Below are 19,245 nucleotides of genomic sequence, written 5' to 3' on the forward strand. Positions count from 1 at the left end.
ATGATTAGGGTTTGGAGGAGGGGAATCATGAAATATGGTTAGGTTATGAAGGAGGGAAAAGTGGCTACAATTTTTTAGGTTAAATATTAGGTGGAATTAGGGCAACGGTGTTAGGTTTATAAATAATAAAAGAAGGTGGAATTAGAACAACGGTGTTAGGTTTATAAATAAATAAAAGAAAAGTGGTTACAATTTTTTAGGTTAAATATTAGGTGGAATTAGGGCAACGGTGTTAGGTTTATAAATAGAAGATGGTGAAATTAGGGCAACCGTTTATAAATAAATAGGTTTATAAATAAAAGATACATCACATGCTATAAACTCATTGGCTACCTTGCTTAACGCCATATTTGCACTCACTAGGGTTTTACGTGTATCCCCATTCTACAAAAACGGTGCAAACAAAATATCTTCTTCTACTAACACCGACCATCACGATGGCTCGTTTCTCGAAGTCCTCCTTGGCACGTCTCCTCACCTCCACAACCTCAGCATCTTCCTCCAGTTTCTACCTCCGTCACTTTTCGGAGTCAGCAGAGCCGCAGCGTAATATCTGGATCTCGTTGTTCAGTGGCAATAGATTAGTGGAAGGGAGGCCCAAAGATAGCCGCAAGATTCAGATAGAAAAAACTAGTCAACCTAGGGTTTTCGGTAAGAGCGAAAAGACTAGTAAGAGTACGGAGGAGATTGACGAGATTGACCATCTGAATTTTTTGGAACAGACTTGGCGGTATATAAATGAGACGCGGTCGGATATCAATTCTCTTCGCTGGAAAAACAATATGGTAATAATATACTATCTGAATTTTATTGACATTTTTGCAAGATTCCCATGTCTCAAATTATGTTTTGAAGGCTAAGTTCATACTTGAAATATAATTCTTGTTCTTGCAGATTAACATAATTCACACACTTCATCCTGCTACTTATTTCACTCCTGAGGTTGAGAAGGCTTTGCATGCTTTTGACTGTGGCATTCTTGTTCTTTGTAGTGTTGGTGGGGTGCAAACCAAATCTATTATTCTTGATAAGACAATGAGAAGATATAAACTTCCAAGACTTGTATATATTAACAAACTTGACCACAATGGAGCAAATCCCTGGGAAGTTTTAGATCAGGTAAACTTAATATTATTGGAGATTTTCTATATTGAGGGATGCTAGCAACACTCTTCCAAAGTGTAGGTCCTACACTAATTTCACCCAATAAAAGAGTGAGTGCTAGAGAGAGTACTCAAAAGAGAGTATTGCTAGCATTTCTCTTTCTATATTTCTTACTCAGTGTTGCTATATAATTCAAGTTCAACTTGTTGTTTTTATTTTTCGACCATTTTGCATTATTTTTCAGGCAAGATCAAAGCTTAAACATCACACTGCTGCAGTCCAAGTTCCAATAGGTTTAAAAAAGGATTTTAAGGGACTTGTTGATCTTGTGCAATTAAAGGCCTATTATTTTCATGGGTTAAATCGGTTTGTTTCTGAAACTTCTACATTGGTTTTTCATGTGTTTATTCTTCAAGCTTCTCAAGTGTTGCTTATTGCAGAGAAAAGGTTGCCGTTGATGAAGTTTTTGAAGAAGTTCCTGCAGATATGAAAGCCTTGGTCTCAGAAAAGAGGCGTGAACTCATAGAAACTGTGTCAAAGGTGGACGAAAAACTTGCTGAAGCTTTTTGCAGTGATAAGCCCATATCAGCAACTGATCTTGAGGTGTGTTGTTAACAATTTTTTATTTTTTTTATAGGAGTTTTACATGTTAATCACTAGGCCGGTTTACGTTTTGCGAAGATATCCGTCATATGTTTTACTTCTAATAAATAGTTTATCAACATATTGTCTTAAAGTGTTGATTGCAAGTCAATGATTTTCATCTCGGAACGCAGCCTCACGTGGATCACTATCTGGCGGGTTAGGTGACGATCGAGGATAACGAGATGAATTGTTAGAACCCTTGATAAAATTGAATTTTCCATACGATTAAACCTTCAATTGGGTTTTTATCAAACCTATCAAAAATTAGGTTTTTGGAAAAACAATTTTCAACCAAAAATTGAATCAATCAAACAATTGAAATTAAAAGAGTTAAGGGATAGAGAGAAAGAACACAGAGATTTATAATGATTCACCCACACCGTCCTCACTAGTGGGCCACTCCACTCCTAAAGACATGTCAATGAAGTTTTGTTGAACATATTGAAAACCAAGTGTTTGATACAATGTTCACAGCAAGTATTGATCCCCGAGTCTTGAAGTTTCTACCTAGAACCGCAATCCTTCACCAATTCTTTGATGTGACTAGACTCTTGACTCTTAAGAATCAACTTTCAACCCTTGAAATCAATTACACTTGTCCAAGCAATGTGACGAGCAATTTAATCCTTGAGTTTCCTTTGATAGGATGAGCTACTCAACCCTTTGAACCTCCTTTGATCGTATAAGTTACTTGACCTTTGATCCTCATTTGATTCTTGACAAAATGTCAATTGAAGATGAACGGAATAAATGAAGAAAATCCTCAATTGAAGAACCCAATAATATCACACTCTAATGCTCAAAGATACCCTAATCCAAGTATTCTCAAAATTCCCAAGATCACAATCAATGTCTTAAGAGTTTTAAAAAATGAATGTAGAAGATGAGTGTATGAGATAGGAGAATATGAAAATTTCATAAAGGGCATTTGGTGTATTTGTGAAAATTTCATAGTTAGAAAAAAAACGTGTAATGTCACTTAAAAAGTTTTTAGAATGTAGTAAATGAAGTTGTTAAAAATGAGTAAAATAAGGGGTGAAATGATTCAGGTTATTTTTCAACATCCTTGTAAAAACAGGGGACTGGAGCGATTCACTCTATTTGACTGAATCGATTCACACAAACAGAAAGTTTAATTGGAATGATGAGTGAAACAATTCACACTCTAACAAAAAGTTAAAGTTAAACGATTCACTCATAAAAGTCCTAAAAAATCCAAAAACAAAATGCAGTGAATGTATTCAAAATTTAAAAAAAAAAAAAAAAAAAAAACCAGTTACACAAATTCTAAACATATAGTTTTGGCATCTAATCTAAACAAAAATTGAAGCTTAAGATATAAGCAAAGGGCATACTTATAATTGTGCTTTAGCTCATGCCATCGACTTCTTTCTTATTTGCTTCATACTTAAGCAAGCCGATTATCTCAAAGCTTGGTTCTTCTTCATTGCCTCCAACAACTTTGTTGTGATTTTGATGACAACACAAGGTGTGCCTCGTTGTTACCATACTTCCACTTCTCATTGCTCTTAGTGTTTTAACCAAATCGGACCATCAACTCTCCCTCGAGACCCATTTGTGGCTTCTATAACGTTTTATTATTGTCATTCGCTTCTACGTTCCAAACTTCCGATTTTGTATCTAGCTCATCCTCTTCATGCTACCCGCTTGCATCAAATACCATATTCACTTCTTTTCCTGCTTAGGCTACTTCATCAATGCATGTTACACCACCTTTGACCTTTCTATATGGTTCTTGATTTCCAAATCTTATAATCAGACTTTTGGAAAAAGATTCACAGACAAAATCCTCTTGACATGAACAACCGAACCAACGCATGACTTCTTCATCCTTACTCATGAAAAGCCTATTGCAGCTGATCAAACTCATGAAATATTTGCACCTCAAAAATCTTTTCAACCCTTGCAAGCCATCCAACGGGGTTTGTCCTCGTAAAAGTTGGCAAATTCACCATTTGCAATGCTTCCATCTCCAAGAACACGAACACTTCTCAAAGATCCGATAGTGTCAGGCCACTTGTCTGGAACCCAAGAACTGGATTCCAAGAAAGAACTCTTTTATTAAGAGATAGGAAAGAATACGAGAGAAATCTTTCCTCCAAGGATTTTCCCTTCTCAATAGAGTTAGTACTTTATTCACAATGTTTGCAATGTTCAATAATGATCAAGGCGCCACAACAGATCCCAACTCCACCCAGTATCTGCCCAAGAAGCCATATCACCTACCATCAAAGATTGTCGAAGGGAAACCTGATAAAGCCTAGGAAACCTTACCCTAAGAAACACATCCCTACCCGAACATCGTCCCAGAAGGTGGTAGTGCAACCATCCCTCAGAATCTTGACTACCCCTTCTGAGAACCAATCTTCTTGGGAACCAACACCCACCCCTAAAGGAGAGACTCCTTTCTACCAAGGTGAGATGGACTGCAAAATATACCCTAAAGACATCTCCAATGGAGATTTCACAGTCAGTTCTATTTCTTCATGAAATGATTCTTTAACATTGTTTTCTTCTTTTTTCATTAGAGCAATTTGAGAATTACAAGTTGGAATATATGAAAACCAATAGTTTGAGACGGTAAATATAGATTCTATGGACGAACCGATAAAATCAAAATCTCAAGTGTAGGGATTCTAATAATTTAGAATAGAATCCGATACAATTAATAAATTGTTATGAACATTTGAGAGTAAGAGTTTTAGGGTTTTAGAGAGAAGATAATTATTGAAATGTTTGATTGATTTCATATGAGCCACAAGGCAAGCTTAAGTACAACCATTAGAGGTAAAATAGTAAACCGACATAAAAAACTAATATTTTAAAATAATTTAATTCACTAATACTTAAATCCTGTTACATAGTTGCTTCTCTCTCCCACCCCCGATTATTTTTTTTAAATAGTTTTTTATTGCTATTATTTTGTGTGTAGAACGCAGTTCGTAGGGCCACCATAGCACGGAAGTTTATACCAGTATTCATGGGTAATGCTTTCCAATATAATAAGGTAATAGTTGAATTACCTTGAATTCATATTTGCATTTTGTGTTGTATACTTGTATGTTCTCTTTTTCTTTAACTTTGAATTCATATGTGCATTGTCTACCTTTTCTTTCTTCTTGTTGGCTTGGGACCTTGGATTGTACTCTTCTCAAGGTCTCAGATTAGATTCTCTCTGATGGCAATTTTGGTGGGTTCGTTTGGCTTCTTCTAAAGTATGATGTAATTTAGTTTGGGTCTTAGTGCGATGATGGCCACCAGTGGTTCATGACCAATCATAACTGTCAGGTCACTCTGGTCAACTCTTTTGTCCCAACCCAGAACATAGTACAAGCCTACAAAGAGCTTGATAGACTTAAGCAATAAATGATTAAAGGGAAATCTGTGTCATATAAATCTAGCCAGACTCATGCTGTTTGATAAACCATAAATGATAAAAGAGCAATCTTAAGAGTTCTGCTGTTTTGAAAATCTAGCTATTTTTTAAGCTTTTCCATTCCTCAAGGATATCATCCTTTCTTTCAATTTGAAAACCCCCCATAATATTCTCTCACATGCATACACACTTACGCATTTCCGAACACTAATTAATTATCAATATGATCAAACTTGAACATTCTATATTGAATGCAAGCTTATTGGATTTAGATTTTAAAAGACTATTTGATAACATTGATTTTGGCTTGAATAATGCATACAAGCCAGCTCGTAATATTGTGTTTTATTAGTTCTTTATTTTTCATTTTTCTGATGTTGCTAGTGCAGGGGCTACAACTACTTTTGGATGGTGTAATTAATTATTTGCCGTGTCCAATTGAAGCTAGTAATTATACTCTTGACCAATCTAAGCATGGGGAAAAGGTACCAGATTTAAAGAAACTTTATCCTTTGTTTTCTTATTTGTCAGAAATTGCAATTTGAGGTTTTAACTTGGCAGCCAGTTTCTTGTTTTGTTTTTATTCTTGACATCAGTTTCTTGAATCTTGAATATTTAGATTAGATTCACTAGAAACAGGAAATATCAATATTTGACTTATTAATACATTTGCAATGACATTATAAGCTTATTGCACGTCCCAAAAAAACAAAATCCAAATTGAATGCATCAATATATGTGAACATACTAAAGTATGTTATGATAATGGTGTCTTTACTCTAAAGCACTGTTGCTTTGAGTCATAACCTGATTCGGCATTCAAGAACCAAACATACGGAACTTTATTTGTTTTTTGTTTGAGAAAAGGTTCGTGTCAATTCTCTTGTTGTAACGCATGTTCTTGCTGGGACTCAGACTGATCACGTTCTCACAAAGCCATTCCCAATGTTCATTTTTGTAATCTCCGAGACAAACTTAGGGTTCTATGTATAAAAGACTGCACACTTCTACACTCTTTATTCCTGCGCACCACAATATAGCAAATACTGCAGTGTTCTGCATAATCTTGATAAACATGGTTCTTATGCTATCTTTTGATCTACTAAAAAGAATATTATTGGGCTATTTTAACAGAATACCCTTGTGGCATTGTCTATCACAATGAAGAGGGAGTATGGTCAAGTAACATATCTAAGGTACCCTGGCCTTCAAATATGGTTAAATCTTACTTCAAATTGTTGTCTTATGTAAATGTTGATCTTTTTTTTATTGGGTGAAGAATCTATGAGGGTGTCGTTCGAAAGGGGGATTTTATTACAAACGCTAACACTGACAAGACGTTTGAGGTAAGTTTAAGGCTCCTCACTATTCTTGTTTGATTGCGTTGGTCTTGTGCACATGGTGTTTTGCGTTGTGAATCTGCTTTTATTTTTTGCTATGTTACCTAATCTTGTTTTTTTGTTGCATAATTTGTTCATTTTTTATGAATGTACGACTCAATTCAAGATCGCATTTATGATATGTTTTTCAAACTCTGATGAAATTAATTGATGTAATGGGAAGAATAAGTTACAAAGATATACAAAATTGTGGGAAGATTAAAAACTTTTTTGCTAAACTATTTTTAAAATTACAGTTTTGGAAACTGTTTTGAATTTTTTAGTTTTGGGGATTAAAACTAAAACATGTAAAAGGATAACTATTGTGAGAAGAGGATTTGTATATTTCAAAAACTGAAAACAAAAATTGTTTCAAACAGGCTTTAACTATTTCTTTCTAGTCCATGGATTCAAGTCTTAACACTAAGTGCATGGATTCAAGTCTTGTCACGTCATTTTTTCAAGAAACTTATCCTACAGAATAGTATCCGTTTAACCATACTTCTAATGGATTCAAGTCTTTTTACATCATTTTATACTATTTTCTAAAAATATTGCTAGGACAAAGAGAGTACTAGTTTTAGCTCATAAGATCATTTTCATGTCTCTGCTTTCATTTATTGCACTTTAAGATTGGTGATTTTGTGGCTAAAGCCTTTGTTTTCTGCAAATGCAGGTTCCTCATTTGTTTCGGAAGTGTAATGATGTGTTTAAGGTTAGTTTTAAGATTTTCACCATGATTATTTGATCTTCCCATTCAATCGAATGTCTTTTAAAATTCTAACTGGGATACTTCTATGAAATTGGCAGGTAATTGAAGAGGCTAATGTTGGGGAAATAGTTGCTGTCTTTAATGCACCAGGTTCTTATTCTTGCCATAGCCGTCGTAATGTGTTTAGAGAAACTGCTCCTATGTGAAACAAATGTTTATATGACACTTTTTTTTTTTTTTTGTATTAATTATTTAATCAGGCTTTACTGATGGGTTAGTAAGTTATACAATGACTTCTATTGATGTTTCTAAGTTGGTCTCAAGAGATTCTGATGTGCAAGTAAGTAGTTTCTCCTTTTTTGTATTTTCTTCTTGTGTATTACTCCCTCCGTCCCGGATTAACTGAGCCAAAAACTCATTTCACACGTATTAAGAAAAAATTATAAATGAAGGAGAGAGAAAAATAGTTTTAAGTGCACTTGTTAAGTATTGGTGCATTCTCCACTATCATACATGTAAAGTGGAATATATTGAATTGAGAATGATGAAAGTAGTATTAATTAGAGTTATAAAGGGAAAAAAAGTAATTAATGTTGTATTGAAAAGTGGAATGGCTCAGTTATTTTGGACCACTTTTTTTTTTTTTTTGCAAATGGCTCAGTTATTATGGGACGGAGGGAGTACTTTTAATTTTCAAAATCTCTGAATGCCTTCCAAGGAGGAGAGGATCCGATCCTACTTTAGGGTTGGTTTGGGGACCGGGAAGGCTGTAGTTTGTTCATTTTACCTTTCTCATCTGTGACAAATTTGATGTTCTTATCAGGGTAAAGGCGATGCGTATTTACCATTTGTCAAGGTTTATGGAGGCAAAGGACGATTGGTATTGATGAAAAGTATCTCAGGATTACTCAAATGTTAAAGGCTCAATACATCATTCGGTCCCTTAACTTATTTTCTATTTTCAGTTTGGTCCTCTAACTAAAAAATGACTTAAATTGGTCCCTTATGTTATTTGTCGTTACTTATTTTAGTCCTCTCTATTAATTTTTTTATGTCTAATAATTTTGATACGATTTAAACCATTCGATTGCAGGTCTATTTTTATAATAGTGAACCACCAACATCTTAATTTTTTCCCTTTTCTTCTTCTCCTCCCCCTCTTCTTCCTATTGATCTTCATCATCTTAAATATCAAGTTCATATAAACCCAAAAAAATTTGAAAAAACAAACCCAGAAAAAATAATATACGGTTAACTTAACAATAATAATGAACTGAATCACACTTTTAAACTGAATCACACTTTCTTAAAAAAAAAGTACTAATAATAAACTGAATCACACTAAACCATAAAAAAAAATCAATTAAAATGGTTATTTAATTAACAAAACCTGGATGAAAATCATAGTGAAGCATCGATGCTCCTTCCTATTAATTCCCTCAATTTTTCCCTTAAAAAACCCATTTTTCCAGTTTAATAATCTCCTTCTTTCGATTCTTGATGTGAATTTTATTCTTCCTTCTCTTGTTTGATTTAACGGTGCCTGATTTTGTTGAGTCAGAAGTTGAATTTTGTTTGGCTTCTGGGTTAAGTTTGATTTATAGCTTTGAAGGGTTGTTGTTGTTTGATTTTTTAGGTTGACTCTAATTATGATATTATTTATTGTGTGAAAATGATTTGATTTTGATGAAGAGAATTTTTTTCTTCTGGGTTATATGAAGATTGATGAAGGAGTATGAATGTGATGTTGAAGATGATGAAGGAGATGAAAGAAGAAGATGAAGAAATGGAGAAAAAAATTAGGTGTTGATTGTTCACCGTATGATACAACAGACATATATGATCCAACGGTTTTTTTTTTTTTTAATATCAAAGGGTTAAAATTAAATGAATTTATAAGATCCATGGTGGACCACCTACAAAGTTGGTTCACCTTAGACATTTAAGGTTAAAAAATAACGGAGAGGACCAAAATGGTAAACTACAGAAAAGTTATGGGACCAAATTGAGATACTTTATCGTTATGAGACCAAATTGAAAACGAAAAATAAGTTAAGGGACCAAATCATATATTAAGTCAATGTTAAATTATACTCTGTCCTGTAATAATTGTCCAAAAAGATTTTTACAACTTTATTTATGGAGATAAGGCTCGACCGTTGTTGGACCCTCTATCTAATTAATACTTCCTCCGTTTCACAATATTTATCGTTTTTGGAGAAAAAACTTGTTTCACATTACTTGTCATTTTCAAGTTTCAATGCAACATTAATTATTGGTTTATCAATAATACCCTTACATATTTATTGCAAGAGAAATAATCGAATAAAATAATAAATAGGGTTAATAGATCCTTATTCCCCTGTAATATAGGTCATTTCTGGTTTTCACCCCTGTAATTTTTTTATTTTGATTCACCCCTGTAAAATATTTTTGTTTTTATTATCTCCTTAATAGGCCAAACAAAAACCAATTTTATTTATTTTTTAATAAATTTTCGTTTTTATTTGACCTATTAGGGGATAAATCAAAACAAAAAGCTTCAACAAGCCTTGTTTCTTTATCCTCCCACAATTTGTCGTTTGGTCGTCTCCAAATGCTACGTAATATTGTGATAAACATGCCCAATTTACTTTGTGACAGAAAATCGAGTTGCTCAAAGATAAGTGCCTTCCTATCGATTCTCTCATTAACTATTTGCCACAGTCCAGCCTCCATCCACATCCCCTTTGCTTTGTTACACTAAAAAAGTTGTGATAATTAATCATTCCCTATTGATACAGTAAACACATGTATCCATACAATTCCCCATATTCACGATTTTTAAGACACAATATTCATTGGCATTTTCCTAAGATCAAAATAACCCACATCCAAGTTGACCAACAACTAGTCGCAAAACTTGTATGAAAACAGTACAGCAAAAGTTGCATTGCTACTTTCATTTAAAAAAAATCGATTACTATTACTAACCTTGAGAACTAGTGTTTTGAGAACCGGTGAGTTTTGAAGAAAGCCTATAATGACTTCAATATTAGTAACTAAGCCAAGCTCCAAATGACTCAACATTGAAAATACAGGTAAATGGCCTACTGGTAGACCCTGCATGAGCATGACATAAAGAAACGCTTATTTTCTAAAAGTAAAATGAAGACAGTTCCATGTAGTAGAAAAAATCATATAAAATATATGCCTACCTCCAACTCTAAGGGGAAGTCCTCAAATTTGATACATTTGACTTGATGGAATTGTTGGAAAAGGAGACGGGTAAAAGGAATGCGTCGTATCTCTGATTCTACTTTACTAACTTCTAAAAATGTGACACTTACAGAATCACAAGCAGGAAGATGAATTTTATGTGACAGACCATAACCACAGTAGTTGAATTCTTTAACATGTAAGGCATTGAATTTGATTGATTGGGCACATGGATCGTGCGTTTTCACCATAAAGAAATCAGCTTCTTGTCCTATGGAAATAGTTTCAAGTAAGGGAGCTTGTACAAAAACATCTTTATATTTTGACCAATGGCAGTTACTGATCTCAAACTTTTTAACAAGCGGTAAATTAAGGTTCATAGAGTCACTAGAGGGATCAATGTCAAAAAAGACTCCATACAAGTTGAGGAATTTCAGCTGTTGAAAATGAAGGGAGGTAGTAGGAACTTTTATGGTAGAATACACTTTAAGCCGCAACTCTAATTCTTGTAATGAACAAGAGCTGAAAAGATCATCGGATGTACTAGGAGAAAAGGGGAGTTTATAAAAATATGAATGGATCCTAAGATTTTTGAAGATGCTAGAGATCCATGTATTTTGAAGTGATACACAACGTTTGTTATAGATCACAAAAGAAAAGTTTTCCAATCCAATGGTTGAAAAAATTAAAGTGTTATCAGTTACCTTGTTCAGAAAGTTTACAAAGCATTCCTCTTTTTTCCCTTTTAAAATTTTCAAACAGCTCTCAAAATCAATGAAAATTTGGTCTAGTTTTAAACGCCACCTATAATCTTCTTCAGAACGACAAGAAATACACGCGGTCCAAACATCCTACATCCAAAATCACAGACTAGGTTTATATAAAAAATATATAATACAGAGAAGAAGAGTGCAAGAATAAAACATACTTTCTCATTAGTAGAAGCAACTAATACATTCTGTTTTGCAGAAAGTGCAAATGTTAGTATAATTGCATAAATCAGTATCATCAAGTTGAAGGTTTGTGATAGATTTCCATCTATCTATCCAGCTCTTGGATAACACACAAGTCCTAACTGCTTCTTTTGTTGGAAGCAAAGAAAGAATTCTAGTTATCACTGATTCAGGTAACTTGCTACCGATAACGTCTTCCTCCCGCGGCTCACGTGCTCTTTTCTTTGTAGAACCACCCTCCATATGCTCATTACAATCTCCTTTCTTGCTGCAACTGTAGACAAAGAACTTTGTTAGTGTAGTATGGTGTGTTTTTTCCTTCTTCTGTCTCATGGCATTCACACAAACATTATTGCTTAACAAAAACATTTAAGTGTTTTGACAGCATTTTGCTGGTTTCTTGGTAATAGAATTCAGTTCCTTAGTGATAGCATTCAGTTACGAACCCACATCTTGGAAGTTGCTCTAAAATTACATCGATATAATATTACACCGCTCAATATCAGTTATATCATATTGACATGCAAGTAAAATTTTAAACAAATCATTTGACATGTTATTGAAGTCCATCATCAAGATGAACGGTGTTAAATAAAAACGCATAAACTGTTAATTTCAAGGAGTCTACTACGTATCAAATTATTTTATATTTGTGTAAAATTTTATATGGATGATCAATATGTTATAAACTAACAATCGAGAATTTAAAAACATGCATCAAGTAAAATGATGTGAGCAACTAAAGCAGTAAATCATTGTTTTTGAATGTCAATTAAAGCTAATTCTACAATTTATAATGCATCATGAAGTTGGTGATTTTTGCTTACTCTACACTTTCTTACTTAATTCCTTTGCGCCTTTGAGAATTTATACTTTTCAAGTACTTTTCACTAAGCATGGTTAAGCAATCTATGTTACTAATAAGCTACTTCTACTGAACTATATATCTAATTGTACGATAATATAAAATTCCCAATAACTTCAGTGAACCATAATGCCCCTCTACACTGTAATAACACATGTATAATGTTAAAACAATGATGGAAACAAAAATGGTTTAAGACAAAACATTACAATCTTTACTACTCAAAAGCTTTGTTGAAACAACAACAAAAATGAGCAAACTTCAAGTTTTACTCTATAATTTCCCCCTCCTCTTCATCAAACTCATTGATTCCATCTTCATTATCACCCTCATCACTTTCTTCATCTTCATTATCATGACCATTATCACTACCTTTTACAAATTTTTGCACTATTTCCTTAGTCCCATGTTCAAGAACAGCTTCTCCCCCCTGCAAATGTTTTTTTCCACCATAAACTTCAGATCCCATTTCTTTGACCGAAACTGGTGGATATACCAGTGGCTTATCGGGATAATCTTTGAAGAATGAATTAGCCGTAATGAACCTGAAAACCTGAAACAGGTGGCTTTTATCTCTCTTTATATCTGCACTCAAGAGTTTCTGTAATAGAGTTGGTTTCTTCTTGTTTTCTAGTAAATCTCTGTCAGCAAACTTCTGCTTCTTGTTATTCCGACTTCTTCTGTCTGGATTCCTCATTAACTTGTTTTTGAATTTTCTTTTGTCGGTAAATGAGTTTTTCTTATCTTCACTCTGAAGGCCTTGATTTGTACCATTCATCAGGTAGTATGAAGGTATTTCAGCAACTTCAATTCCCAACTCAGCTTGCTTTGCTAAAACCTCCTTGAGCTGCAAAGATAAAAAAAAAAAAATATACTGAATTCAAGATTTGCAACCTACTCACCGTTAGTCTAAGGAAGATTTATTTGTTATCATTTGTATATTTCATCCTAAAATATACTACCCGCTTACCGCTCAATGGTCAATAGAATAACAAAATGAAATGTAACAATACAAGACCCCATTTACTTTGTTAAAACGTTTTCTAATTTCATTTCAAAATTTTGAGTTAAGTTTTACTCTCTAACAAAGGAGATAATAGACTCTTGAAGTAAACAATTGTGTACATTGTTTGGAAACAATGAAAATGGCAAAAAATTGTTTTCATTAATTCCAGAAATGGATCATCCCAAACTTGCATTTCATCTCCTCACAATGATCCACTCAAGAGTCTCACACAGGTTAAAATGAACACATTTTAGCAAATGGAAATAGAAAATGTTTTCACATAGTAAACGAGGCATAATAATTTCTTCGAATTGGGATTCCCTGCTGTAGGGGAATCATGTAGCTACACGCTGTGAGTAATCTTAGCATTAGTTTGAAATCGGACAGTTCATATGACAAATCCATAAAAGCTGTTTAAACAATCTCGATCAGACGGTGGAAAGCAGTATTGACGTATCTGTTTCCAATTTCATACTGGAAAGTACTATATGCTAAAAATAACATCACTCTAACAAGTATACCTCTCGTTGTAAGAGCTCTCTATCAATGACCTTGGAGTCTTTTGATTGTTCACTCTGCTGCTGCAAGTAGTAATTCAGTTATTATTAGTCACAAACATTGATATTAGACAATAATTTTTAATAATTCAAGCAGTAATAGTAGTTTGTTTGAAACCTTCTCAATTTTTTCTCTGGAAGGATGATTCTTCCTCCGTGCTTCACGCCATTGTTGAATTTCTTGCTCAGAATAAGTCAGAGAAAAGGATCTAGCCATCAAAAAAGTAAAACAGGTGCTAAGACATTAGCAGGGCAAAGGTAGTAAAGGAAAGATCAAACTATAAACTGATGACGAAATAATACATGATTTCTAAAATTAGCACCACAAATGAGATCTATGTTTCATATGGATTGTTGTTTAAAATTTAGTTCGGCGCCAAAATTGTGAAAGCTCTCAACGCAACCGATGAAGCATAATTCACTTCTCCCATATGCAAATTGTAAATTGGTACTTGAGCACCGATTAGCAGCACTTATGAGAAGACGGCTTTCAGCTTTTCCCTCTTTTACATGTTCTGGGGCCTCCATGTTTTCCTCAACCACCAGCGACTCAAGGAAAGAGCTGTCACAGATGGTGGCTCAGCAGCCATCCCTCATAGGAAGAACCAAATAGCATTCCGACTATGTATGTATACCCCAAAACGTACCAATATTTTGTATGGTCACGTACCACTAACACATAACATGGACAAAAGAGTATTGCAAACCCGGTAACTATGATCTCAACCCTGTTAACTCAATATGAGCAGGGTGTGTTTGTTATAAAAATGTTAATAGACTATCATACTTGATGGATTCAAATGGGTTCAAAGAGTTTACTGTGGCAGCAATTTATACGTCAATCTATATATGTTGCAAATTTAGATTAAAAGAAAAATACATCTTAATAATATCTACTAGGAGCAAACTGAGACTTCCAGTCATGTTCAAAGGGGAACAAGTAAAAAACAAACCAAATCAGCGTATCAAAAACTAAGAAATTTTTTTTCCATTTCCAATGAAGCAACCATATTTAATAATAATTAAAAGGTAGATAATATCTGATACAGCACCCAACTACAACTCCTATCATGCAATATCATGGTAAATATCCCCACCCCAATCTATCACCCCAACCATCACGAATTCCTACCATTGCAAGTTAACACTTACACAACCACCAAACCACACCTTACAAACCCTTCGTGCATCACGGTTTACATAATTGAATAAAAGCATTGATTTTGCCAAAACAATCCACACCATATACTTGCAAGTTGCTACACGCCAACTACACCATAGTTCGGAATTTGGATAGAGACTTAATTTGTCCCCTACTTGAATACAGAGAAGCCTAACCCTCGTATTGGCTCATCTCTGACCAAGTCGACTCCCTTGTCCAAAATTCTGCAGGTTCACTTATACCAGTCTGAAAACACAGCCTCCCTGCACTATTTTGAAAATAGTCCAGAACCAACCTTTAATGGCAAGCAAAGTTCCATATCCGATGCTGAATTGTCTTCCGGCAATTAAAAAACAGAACAAGAATCTTCTCATTTACTGAATCCTTTTTGCTTTTGATCTAATCCACCTCCACATTGTTAGTTTTACTTGTTACACCAAGACTCTACCTCTAAATTTTTATCTTGAAATACTTTTGCATTCCTGCTTTTCCAAATAATTCACATACCAGCAAACCATATATATAACTGAAAGTTTCTCCTCATGGATCCTTCCACTCCTAATCACACCAACAAAATTCAAAAAGTGGTTTTTTATCTCATTATGAAACAAACACTATATTTACTTCAAACCACCTCGCTATCCCATGCCGAACACTTGAGAAAAGAGGACATTCGAAGAATATACGTTGAGTCGACTCCGCTATTCCACACCCGCTACAACAATTCTGAGCTTCGATAACTAAGACTCCTCGCTTCACTAGGTTGACTTTCGTTGGTATCTGATCTTGAATAACCTACCAAGTGAAAACCACCACCTTCAGAGGAACCAATTCGTGCTATATTTCCGTGATTATCTCCTCTACCCTATTTGGTCCTTCCTTCATTATGATTTTATATGCCGATTTTACCGAATATCTACCTGATGCATCCCTCACCCACGCCCATTTACCATCGTCCATCTCACTAATATTCTTCTCCTCTAGCTCCGCCATAAGTTGCCTCGCTAAATCTTCCATCCATTGGAATAGCTCTCTCCTCCATCTAAGCCTCCATTCCCTTTCTCCCCTCTACCTGAACATATAAGTCTGCCACCTTACTCTCTTTACCCAACGATATAGAAAACAACCTGCTATACTTCTTACTACATTCCTCTCCCTCTTTCCAAACATCCTCCCAAAAATATGTATTTTTGCCGGTCCCCACTGCCTTCTTAATACTCTGCAAACCATTCTTTGTTAAAGCTCTTGCTCCCTCTCTCCTCCGCCTGCACATCCCGCCACCACAAAGAATTACTCCTGCCCCGTCCCTCCACTCCTCCCAACTTCTCTCCATATTTGTTCCTGAAACAAGAAAGCCAAAGGCTATTTCTCTCATTTTTCACTCTCCAACACCATTTTCCCAAGAGAACTATGTTGAAGGCCCTCAAATTTTTTATACACAGACCCTCAAACTCTTTGTCGGCAGACACTTGTCCCATTTAACCCAATTTATTTTCCTAGATTCCTCAACTCCCATCCCACAGAAATTGTTTGTTAGGAGTTTCTATCTGTGATAATTCCTGACGGAGCCTTAAAGTGAGACAAATAGAATATCAGTAACGCTGCAAGAACCGAACGCAAAAAGACAACTCGCCCTCCAATAGACAAATTCTTGCATTTCCACCTATTGAGTCATCTTCCCACCTTATTCACCACCGAGAGGAAGCGGTTTATAGCAATGTATGTAAGTTTTGTCCTTTTTTTTAGTATCCTTAGTGATTATTTATCACTTTTTACAAATTAACTTTTTCTCAGGTTAATTTTTCATGAATTACTTGTTCCTATTCCTAATTATCTACCTTTGAATAAGATAAATTACTGAGCAACTTACTAGCATCACTTTATAGGACCTGGTCACATATCAGAGGGGGGAAATGTAATGTCAATTTAGCCTATCCAGTATCCCCCTCCAATTATTTATGATGTGAATACCTTAAGAAGTGAACATACTAACCAGTAACAGAATATACCATTCGGTATTTGGCCACAGCACCAAGGATTATATGCCAAAATCTCGAACAGATTGGCAGGAACGTTTTACAAACTTGTTTTAACTATATGCCAAAATCTCAAACAGATCGGCAGGAACGTTCTACAAACTTGTTTTAACATTCCCATTAACTTTTTAAAACTTTAAAGAAAAATGTTACATCTTAATAATATGTAGTAGGAGCAGACTTGAGACTTCTTGTCCTATTTAAAGGGGAACAAGTACATTGGCAGATGGTTTTTCCTTGACATTACTTTGCAATGTAACAATTACGTAAAAAAAACAAACATCAGCCTATCTAAAACTTAAAAAACTCCATCTCCAATGAACTAACCAATTTAACAAAAGGCCGTTTAATAATAATCAGCTTGTTATGAAGAAACCACAATTTAAACCAGTTCAATCTTCAATTAAGGCAACGATATCAAGTAAAAGATTGGCGAAAATGGATTGGAAAGTCTAGCAATGTTACCTTTTCGGTTCCTGCTTAGAATTCAAACCAAAATGTCCAGCTCTCTCATTGTTGGGACCTGCGTTTGACAAGCATTAGTCGAAGTCTAACCACAGAGAATTGTTTTCATCTCGGTACCAAGCAGTAGAGTTCAAACTTTGTCAAAAAAAAAAAGAAGTAGAACTCAAACCTTTTCCCTTATGTTCTTTTGAAAACCTCTTTCCTTTGTTGGTATCATTGAATTTAGACTTCTGGAACCTACATAAATTGGACACTGGTTATAATCACAGGAAAACTTTGTAGTATGTACGTAGTCGAATTGTCAACACAATAAACCAAGGGTGGAAAAATAGATAAGAAAATAACGTACCCTCCTTGAGATCCCCCTCTATTTTGTTTATTTTTGAAGTTTTTGTTTGGTGATCCTTTCCAGTTAGAGTTTGCAAAATTCGTATTCATATTGCTATTAGGATTTACCTGCAGCAAAATTCAGAGTTGCATTAAATTGAATCACACCCTTTTACAAATTGAAACAGAACAAGGTTGTTAATCGTGGAAAATAGAAGTTTGTTCAACTTCAAATTTCACTACACTATAGTGCTACACAACCATAACCGATATTTGACAACACTCTGTACTAAAATGCATATTGCGGAATAATGGCAGTTTGTTAAACTTCCACTACTCTATAGTCTATAATGTTAAAGTGCTTCCACTACGCCATTTGACAACACAAGTTACACAACATTGAAAAGACAGAAACACGTTCAATTTCAAAAATACCTGAGGATGTGAATTCCTAAATGCAGAACCTTGAGCATTATTTGCATTATGTGGCACAGGACCGTTGTTTCCTTGTAACTGCTGAGGTGGAAAAGGCCCTCCTGGTACAAAACCATTTGCATTCCCATTTCCCGCAGGAACCCGATTCTTCTCATTCAGGTCAATCTGTGGCCTAATTTGATTTCCAGGCACCATACCAAACTGAGGATTCCCATTAAACATAGGATTTTGAGGAACCATAGCATGAGGAACTTGGTTAGGAAACCCAAACATAGGTTGTTGAACAGGTTGCATACCATAAGGTTGTTGAGTAGGGTTTTGTCTCTGCATTTGCATAGGAGGTAACTGTTGGTTCATCATATTCTGCATTGGATATGGTCCAGGTGCACAAAATTGAGCATTTGGAACATTCATGTTTGGCATATTCATATTAGGTTGTTGAAGCAAATTGAGAATATTTTGAGCTAAAATTTGAGCATTATGCGTAATTTGAGGTCCTCCTTGTCCATGAACAGGAAACATTGGATTAAAAGTAGCATTATTTTGAGGAACAAATCCGGCACCAACATGAGGCATGAAAGGGGGTGGTTGTTGTTGTTGCATAAAGTTTTGATTTTGATAATTTCCAGGATGACCCATTTGGGGACGGTGATTGTTTTGAGGGTTTGAGAAATTGGGTGGGTTGTTATTATTGGACATTGTTTGAGTAAAAATTCAAGATTTTCAAAGAGTGGGGTTCAAAAAGTAAAGAATAAGAAGAAGAAAGTGGAGAACTCACAAAAGGGTGGTGGACAGTGGGTGGTGCAGGCGGTGGAGTTCCATGTCGTTACGGTGGTTTACGGTAGCGAGTGACTGTGGTCCTCTTGTGTGGGTCGAAGCTGGAAGTGAAGAGAAGTGAAGAAGATTTTAGGTTTGGCCGTATGCTGTCAAACATACGTGTGACACCAAAAAAAAGTTCAAATTTATCTTGAAACCTAATAAATAAGGATGTGATTACCATAGTA

At 34.9% G+C, this 19,245-nt stretch overlaps 3 protein-coding genes across 4 annotated transcripts; 2 read left to right on the forward strand and 1 right to left on the reverse strand.

Annotated features, from left to right (window-relative positions):
- The first annotated feature begins 437 nt into the window (after window positions 1–437).
- LOC25486956 (elongation factor G) lies at window positions 438–1,164 on the forward strand. Its single transcript, XM_039831070.1, has 2 exons — window positions 438–785; window positions 895–1,164. The coding sequence occupies exons 1-2, from the start codon at window positions 438–440 to the stop codon at window positions 1,162–1,164; spliced, it is 618 nt and encodes a 205-aa protein (XP_039687004.1).
- A 4,379-nt stretch (window positions 1,165–5,543) lies between these two features.
- LOC25486957 (elongation factor G, mitochondrial-like) lies at window positions 5,544–8,156 on the forward strand. The gene is made up of 7 exons (XM_039831071.1): window positions 5,544–5,631; window positions 6,281–6,342; window positions 6,426–6,492; window positions 7,202–7,240; window positions 7,336–7,387; window positions 7,498–7,577; window positions 8,061–8,156. The coding sequence occupies exons 2-7, from the start codon at window positions 6,308–6,310 to the stop codon at window positions 8,154–8,156; spliced, it is 369 nt and encodes a 122-aa protein (XP_039687005.1). The 5' UTR covers window positions 5,544–5,631; window positions 6,281–6,307.
- A 4,161-nt stretch (window positions 8,157–12,317) lies between these two features.
- LOC25486959 (putative uncharacterized protein DDB_G0286901) lies at window positions 12,318–19,196 on the reverse strand. Of its 2 annotated transcripts, none has more exons than XM_013608792.3 (7): window positions 18,242–19,196; window positions 17,829–17,935; window positions 17,649–17,716; window positions 17,480–17,537; window positions 13,935–14,025; window positions 13,781–13,837; window positions 12,318–13,100 (listed from the first exon to the last, which is right to left on the reverse strand). In XM_013608792.3, exons 1-7 carry the CDS (start codon window positions 18,938–18,940, stop codon window positions 12,522–12,524), a joined length of 1,659 nt encoding a protein of 552 aa, XP_013464246.1. In that variant the 5' UTR covers window positions 18,941–19,196; the 3' UTR covers window positions 12,318–12,521. The 2 variants fall into 2 exon arrangements, with proteins under 2 accessions (XP_013464246.1, XP_013464245.1); XM_013608791.3 differs by having other exon boundaries at window positions 13,781–13,840.
- Between the last annotated feature and the right edge of the window lie 49 nt (window positions 19,197–19,245).

The sequence above is a fragment of the Medicago truncatula genome, chromosome 2 (assembly GCF_003473485.1).
Source record: "Medicago truncatula cultivar Jemalong A17 chromosome 2, MtrunA17r5.0-ANR, whole genome shotgun sequence".
In the NCBI taxonomy this organism is placed as follows: domain Eukaryota; kingdom Viridiplantae; phylum Streptophyta; class Magnoliopsida; order Fabales; family Fabaceae; genus Medicago; species Medicago truncatula.

Bases quoted from the DNA above. Each gene is read 5' to 3' on its own strand.
- LOC25486956 (XM_039831070.1), top strand. From the start codon at position 438: ATGGCTCGTTTCTCGAAGTCCTCCTTGGCACGTCTCCTCACCTCCACA. The intron at 786-894 runs GTAATAATATAC...TTGTTCTTGCAG, and splicing joins TTCGCTGGAAAAACAATATG to ATTAACATAATTCACACACT.
- LOC25486957 (XM_039831071.1), top strand. From the start codon at position 6,308: ATGAAGAGGGAGTATGGTCAAGTAACATATCTAAG. The intron at 6,343-6,425 runs GTACCCTGGCCT...TATTGGGTGAAG, and splicing joins GGTCAAGTAACATATCTAAG to AATCTATGAGGGTGTCGTTC. The intron at 7,241-7,335 runs GTTAGTTTTAAG...TGAAATTGGCAG, and splicing joins AGTGTAATGATGTGTTTAAG to GTAATTGAAGAGGCTAATGT.
- LOC25486959 (XM_013608791.3), bottom strand. From the start codon at position 18,940: ATGTCCAATAATAACAACCCACCCAATTTCTCAAACCCTCAAAACAAT. The intron at 14,026-17,479 runs GTAACATTGCTA...TTTGATGGCTAG, and splicing joins TCTAAGCAGGAACCGAAAAG to ATCCTTTTCTCTGACTTATT. The intron at 13,841-13,934 runs GTTTCAAACAAA...TACTACTTGCAG, and splicing joins CCAGAGAAAAAATTGAGAAG to CAGCAGAGTGAACAATCAAA.